The following is a 7018-nucleotide window of genomic DNA, read 5'->3' on the forward strand; positions in this document are numbered from 1 at the left end:
TGGAGCACTCACTGGGTAGCTTTGCCCCTCCCTTCTTTTCAGAGGCATCTTACTCTAAATACCAGTTTAGAGATGCTTGGCCTGTTTTGAGCGGCTTAAGCACCAGAAGTAAGGCCTTGCGTTTTTCATGGGGTAGTGGGTTCCTACCTTTTGTTTTGGGGGAGCACCCATTTCTGTTTGCAGCAGAGGAGGGTGATAGATAAAAAGTGCTTTCCCGTTTCTGCATTTGGACACCCTGTGATTTATGGCCTGTGGAAGTCCCAAAGCTGGATATAGATCTTGGCACTAGCAGTGTTTGGTTGACTTGGAGGTTGGGATGCTCTACAGAGGGATCTGGACAGGCTGGATTGATGGGCCGAGGCCAATGGGTTGAAATTTCAACAAGGCCAAGTGCTGGGTGTTGCCCTTAGGTCACCCCAACCCCCTGCAATGCTCCAGGCTGGGGGAAGAGCAGCTGGAAACTGTCAGGGAAAAGAACCTGGGAATGTTGGTCAACAGCAGCTGAATATGAGCCAGCAGTGTGCCCAGGTGGTCATGAAGGCCAATGGCATCCTGGCTTGTCTCAGCACTGGTGTGGCCAGTGGGACCATGGCAGGGATCGTCCCCCTGTATTGGGGGCACTGGGGAGGCTGCCCCTCGACTCCTGAGTTCAGTTTGGGCCACTCCCTCCCAGAATGACCTTGAGGTTCTGGAGCGTGTCCAGAGAAGGGCAACGAAGCTGGTGCGTCTTCTGGAGCACAAGTGCACTAAGGAGAAGCTGAAGGACCTGGGATTGGTGACGTCACTGGGGAGGCTGCCCCTCGACTCCTGAGTTCAGTTTGGGCCACTCCCTCCCAGAATGACCTTGAGGTTCTGGAGCGTGTCCAGAGAAGGGCAACGAAGCTGGTGCGTCTTCTGGAGCACAAGTGCACTAAGGAGCAGCTGAAGGACCTGGGATTGTTGAGCCAGGAGCAAAGGAGGCTCAGGAGAGACCTTCTGGCTCTTGACAACTCCCTGAGGAGGTTGGAGCGAAGTGGGTGTCAGTCTCTTCTTCCCATAAACAAGTGACAAGACAAGAGGAAATGGCCTCAGGTTGTGCCAGGGCATGTAGAGGTTGGAGATAAAAAATTTCTTTACAGAGAGGGTTGTGCAGGTGTGTCCCAGGTTGCCCAGGGCAGTGGTGGACTGCCCGTGCCTGGAGGGGTTTCCGGTTTCCCAGCTGTCAAGGGACAGGGGTTAGTGGTGACCTGGCAGTGCTGGGGGAACGGTTGGACTTTTAAAGGTATCTCCCACCAAAATGATTCTGTGATTCTGTAACTTAGTTTGGTTGCAGATTGGGCCAATTACAAGTTTCCATAAGTCTTTAATTTAAATGTTATTGGAGATGAGTGCAAGTTCTTGGAACACCTCATGTTTGCACCTCTGAGCTCTAGTGGATTAAGTATTTGCAGGTTAGTTTAATACGTGCTGCTTCTGTGAAGCTTGACATGCAAGTCTGCTGTCTTGGAGGGAAGAGGAGCTCTTAGTGATGTTTGAGGGTTGCTAACAGTGAAGAAGAATGTGGACAAACCTGTCAACAAATTATGCAAACTGAATTATTGGGGAATAGATCAGCATTTTAAATGTAACTTCGGCAATGTAAGATGGACCCTGTTTTTCAGAAGTTGAATTAAATTGGAAATAATTGTTCCTTCTTCTAAAATCCCTGATTTGGCTAAACTGAACTAGTAAATTCTGAGGTAAATTCTTCAATGTCTCATAACAGAAGGAAGTACTTCACAGCACGTAGCTTTTACCCAGGAGTTCTCTAGAAAACACTAAGGAAGCCTGTTGGCTTCAGCTCCTTGTAAACCTGGCAGTACTGGTGCTTGTTATTCATAAGGCTTTTTTAATCTTTGGAGCTTTGTAATTTCTGAAGTGTCCTTTTTAGGCCTATTTTCAACTCGTTTGAGTTGGTTTTATCCCTCTTTGAATACCTACAGAATCCGACGTGGAGGAGTCTGGACTTTGGAATAATGCCTGATCGTCTTGATACCTCTGTCTCATGTTTCGTCGTGAGGATCTGGGGTGGCAAAAAGGAGCACTTTCAGCTTTTGATTGAATGGAAGGTCAATCTAGATGGGTTAAAGTACTTGGGCCAGCAGGTAACGTGAAAACAGTTTTTCTTAATTTTTTATTTACGGAAACATCTGGATGAAGGAATATATAGAATGTTAGGAAAGGAAACTTGAAAGGTGTATTTTAAAGTTTGATTGCAGAGGTTGGTGTTAGCTTACCTCAGGGCTTTAAGTCTTGACTAGCTGAATATTTTAAACTACCGTTGTTCACTGAGCCTCTTCAATGATCCTGCCAGCATTTGGTCCTTTAAATTGCAACGGGTGCTTTTTGACAGGATCTTGAAGGATGTTGAGGTGCTTGAGTGTGTTCAGAGAAGGGCAATGAAGCTGGTAAAGGGTCTGGAAGGCAAGTCTTATGAGGAGTGGCTGAGGGACCTGTGGGTGTTTAACCTGATTGAATATGAGCCAGCAGCATGCCCAGGTGGCCAGGAAGGCCTATGGCATCCTGGCTTGTACCAGCACTGGTGTGGCCAGAAGAAATATGGCAGGAATTGTCTCCTTGTACTGGGCACTGGGGAGGCCACACCTCAAATCCTGTCTCCAGTTTTGGGCCCCTCCCTCCAAGAAGGACATTGAGGGGCTGGAGACTGTCCAGAGAAAGGCAAGTGCAGGGTGTCAAAGCTGGTGCAGGTTCTGGAGCACAAGTGTGCTGAGGAGCAGCTGAGGGACCTGGGGGGGTTGAGCCTGGAGCAGAGGAGGCTCAGGGCAGACCTTCTGGCTCTCCACAACTCCCTGACAGCAGGTTGGAGCAAGGAGGGGGTTGGTCTCTGCTCCCATGTAACAAGTGACAGAACAAGAGGAAACAGCCTCAAGTTGTGCCAGGGGAGGTTGAGGTTGGATATCGGAAAGAATGTCTTTACAGAGATGGTTGTCAGGCATTGAAAGAGGCTGCCCAGGGCAGTGGTGGAGTCCCCATAACAGATGTGGTGATGTGGCACTGAATGATGTGGTTTAGGACTCTGGCAGTGCAGGGTGAACAGTTGGACTCCATGGTTTTGAAGGTCTCTTCCAACCATATGGTTCTGTGATTCCTGTTGTAGCTTGCTTTCCGTTTGTTTTCTCCCCGCAGAAGAAATGTATCCCAAAATAATATGTTCTGGAGCATGGTTTTATTTGAAGTAATGTTCTTTACGTTAATTGGAGGATATTGACTCTTACTGAACACTTTGTGTCTACTCTGACCATAAAAGCCTCATCTGAAGCATCATTTTATATAGTGTCATAGGAGTAACTTTCACATGAGTTATTTCTTTGATTCGTTTCCTGGTCTCTCAGTTATTTTCATCAGCCTGAAATGTGTCAATAGGAAAGATGCTCTGACTAGTGCTTCTGATTTCAAGGTAGAGTGGCTGAACATAGTGACTGTTATTAAAGCTGTGAAGCAAATGCATTTTCGATGAGTAAATCCAGTTTTTCTCTTGGGTTTCTAGAATTACAGGTGCTTAAAAACTGTATTTGACTGTTAAACAGCAATTTATGCTCGTTTGCAGAGTAAAGTTGTGGTAAGCCGACTGTAGGATGATTTGTTTTCTTCTCTTCTGACAGATACATGCAAGAAACCCCAATGAAATTATTTTTGGTCTCAATGATGGCTATTATGGAGCTTCATTTGAACAGAAGGTAAGGGTCATTCTGGCTTGTTAGTACTGGTGACAAGCTGAAATTCCACTTCTAAACTTACATTTTCACACTTGGATGCTCAGAACATTAAGACACACTCAGTTTTGACAAGAAATACTTGTTTGACATGACAGATAAGAGCTGTTATCTCACTTCTGTCACACGGACATCTGAGCCGTTCTGTACAGACATCAAGCATGGCATTTTAAGTCCAAAAAAAAAAAACCAAACAAACCGGATTGCTGAAAATAGGCCTTGACTTCATTTTTTGAGGCAGACCCTTAATTCAACTGTAGAACAATGGCAAATACAAAAGCACATTAAATTTTGGTTCTTACTCTTTAAAACTGGAGTTTGTAGCTTCTAAATCATTTTGCACTCTGTTGCCACTGTTTTACTCAATGGCTTTTTTCCCACTGTAGTTTTTGTGCTTGTCCAGCCAGTACTGTGACAGCAGCCAAATTACTTATATGGCCATGCTGGTTACTGCATCAGTGAGGAAAAGGTTTCAACTTACCTATTGTAAATAGCACAGTTGACAGGGTACTTTTTAGATCCCAGATTGCTGGTGGTGTATATACGTTGTATATGGAGTCCCTGGCTGGAGAGAGAATGACTCCTTGACATACAGCTGCAGTTTCTGTGTTAGCCGCTACCATCAAGTCCTGTCTTGTGGGGAATTTGAATGGAGGCCATGGCTTTATAGTCTGCAATGCAGGTAAGTGTTAGCAGAATCATCATCTCGTTGGAAGAGACTTTTAAAATCAGTGACTTCAACCATTCACACTACACTGCCAGGGTCCCTAACCCCTGTCCCTCAGCACCACATCCACATGTCTGTTAAACACTTCCAGGGATGGAGACTCCACCACTGCCCTCGGCAGCCTGTTCTAGTGCTTCACAATCCTCTCTGTAAAGAAGTTTTTCCTGGTATCTAACCTAGATCTCCCCTGGCATGACTTGAGGCTGTTTCTTCTCATCCTGTTGCTTGTCACATGAGAGAAGAGATCGACCCCACTCCCTCTTGCTCCAGCCTCCTGCCAGGGAGCTGTCAAGAGCCAGAAGGTCTCCCTGAGTCTCCTTTACTCCAGGCTAAACACCCCAGGCCCCTCTGCTGCTCCTCAGAAGACTTGCTCTCTAGGCCCTTCACCAACTTCCTTGGCCTTTTCTGGATGTGCTCCAGCCCCTCAATTTCCTTCTTGAAGCCAGGAGCCTCAAACTGGAATTCATAGAATCACAGAATGGTTTGGGTTGAAAGGGGCCTTAAAGATAATCTTCCTCTCTGTAAAGAAGTTTTTCCTGGTATCTAACCTAGATCTCCCCTGGCATGACTTGAGGCTGTTTCTTCTCATCCTGTTGCTTGTCACATGAGAGAAGAGATCGACCCCACTCCCTCTTGCTCCAGCCTCCTGCCAGGGAGCTGTCAAGAGCCAGAAGGTCTCCCTGAGTCTCCTTTACTCCAGGCTAAACACCCCAGGCCCCTCTGCTGCTCCTCAGAAGACTTGCTCTCTAGGCCCTTCACCAACTTCCTTGGCCTTTTCTGGATGTGCTCCAGCCCCTCAATTTCCTTCTTGAAGCCAGGAGCCTCAAACTGGAATTCATAGAATCACAGAATGGTTTGGGTTGAAAGGGGCCTTAAAGATCATCTTATTCCACGCTCCCTGACATGGGCAGGGACACCTTCCACTAGAGCAGATTTCTCCAAACAATGTCCAACCTGACCTTGAACGCTTCCAGAGATGGGGCAGAACCTCTCTGGACAACCTGTGCCAGTGTCTCACCACCCTCACAGCAAAGAATTTATTCCTAATTCGTATGTGAGGAGATCACAGCAAGGGTCAAAGTTGACCAGATGTGCACAACTCTGGCTGTAGGCAAACCTCCAAACTCTGTCTAGTATTTTGACAGTTACCCTTCAAATTATAGATGGATTGGGCTGCAGCTCAGACTTTGGAGCTTTCTCTCCGTTTTCCTGAAGCAGGATGCGATTCCACTAATAACGTGGGACTGAATTCAGTGATGGCAATGCTGTCCACTTTCCTGGTTGATCATTGTCAGGACTTAAGCTGATAAGGTTTAAAAGTACCTCTTGGGTTTGGTTCTTGTACGTGCTCTGTAGGGAAGTTGCAAGTACAGTCATAGCCTGTGTAGAGCACAAATAATCTCCTTATTTGTCCTTCCCTGTAACTTAGTTCTTTCTAGCTGCAGGGGCTAGAAATTCATGTTTTCACCCTGCTCTGTAGCTTCTGGTTGCTTTCTCTATCAGTTCCTTGATGTAAGTCTCCTCTTACATACCACATACCTCCTGAATTGAAGTGACTTCTCTGCCATTCAAGCCAAACTAGTTGTCACAAGCAAATTTTTCCTGTAACCTTCAGAAGCTGCGTGCACCTAAGGGGTATGTCTGCTCTTAGTTCGTCTTGCTTTATAATTTTCATGTCAATGCCAGATATTCTAACTATTATACAGCCCCACTTTGGTGATTATATGTAATATTACTTATGAAGCACCACCTGAAACATGTAGGGAGGGATTTTTGGTGCAAGGTTTCTCATCTCCTATGGAGTTTTTTGATGGGTCTGTGTAATACTTCTAAGACCTCTGTCATAACGCTCAATTTTTGGGATAGTGCATGGATAGAAGAGCAGTTTCGTAATCTTTGCACTGGTCCATGCAAAACTTTGCTAGTAAAGTAGGTGCTTACAAATATCATTTTGCAAGTCTACTGAAAACCTTGTGCACAAAGACCATGTCAGTGCTGGAAGCATCCTCTGGTTTTGCACAGCTCTCTATGGACGAAGTTAAGGTATAGTCCTTTTTTTTTTTTTCTTTTTCCCCCATTGCTCAAAAACCCCCTTGTTACTTTAATCATTCTTTGAACTATTTGGCAATTAGTTGCCAGGATAGATCTACGGTCTTTTAGAGTAAAATGCATTTTATTAGTGCAATGAAAAAATGCAACGAAAAAATGAATGTTTTCTGTGGATTTCCTTATCCAAGTTGCAGTTTCTTGCTGCAATGGATACTTAGCTCATGGCAAGAAAAACTTGAGAAATAAGGTTTCAAAAGCTTCTGTGTGTCCCTTCCGAGCCCTGAAAGGTGTCTCTGCTTTACTGGAGGTGTCTGAGAGCACTTGTGTAACTCCTCTTCTAGCATTTAGAGCTTTTCTTCTCAATGTAAATATAAACATGTGCAGCTGCTTTGTTCGTAACCACATTTGACTTCACATAATTGTACCTTCTGCTTATGTTCCTTTTTCTTATTCTTATTGTGTAGTAAATTATGCAGAAATCTTGCTAGAA

General features: G+C 45.2%; 1 protein-coding gene across 1 annotated transcript in view; it reads left to right on the forward strand.

The window, feature by feature from the left end:
• The window catches only part of UVRAG (UV radiation resistance associated), a 78973-nt gene that overhangs the window by 2665 nt on the left and 69290 nt on the right, over positions 1-7018 (forward strand). The window contains exons 4-5 of the mRNA XM_010142703.1: positions 1962-2123; positions 3642-3716. Of these exons, the coding sequence (XP_010141005.1) occupies positions 1962-2123; positions 3642-3716 (237 nt within the window). The remainder of the gene's footprint in view (positions 1-1961; positions 2124-3641; positions 3717-7018) is intronic.

Source organism: Buceros rhinoceros, unplaced genomic scaffold (genome assembly GCF_000710305.1).
Source record: "Buceros rhinoceros silvestris isolate BGI_N320 unplaced genomic scaffold, ASM71030v1 scaffold549, whole genome shotgun sequence".
Lineage (NCBI taxonomy): Eukaryota > Metazoa > Chordata > Aves > Bucerotiformes > Bucerotidae > Buceros > Buceros rhinoceros.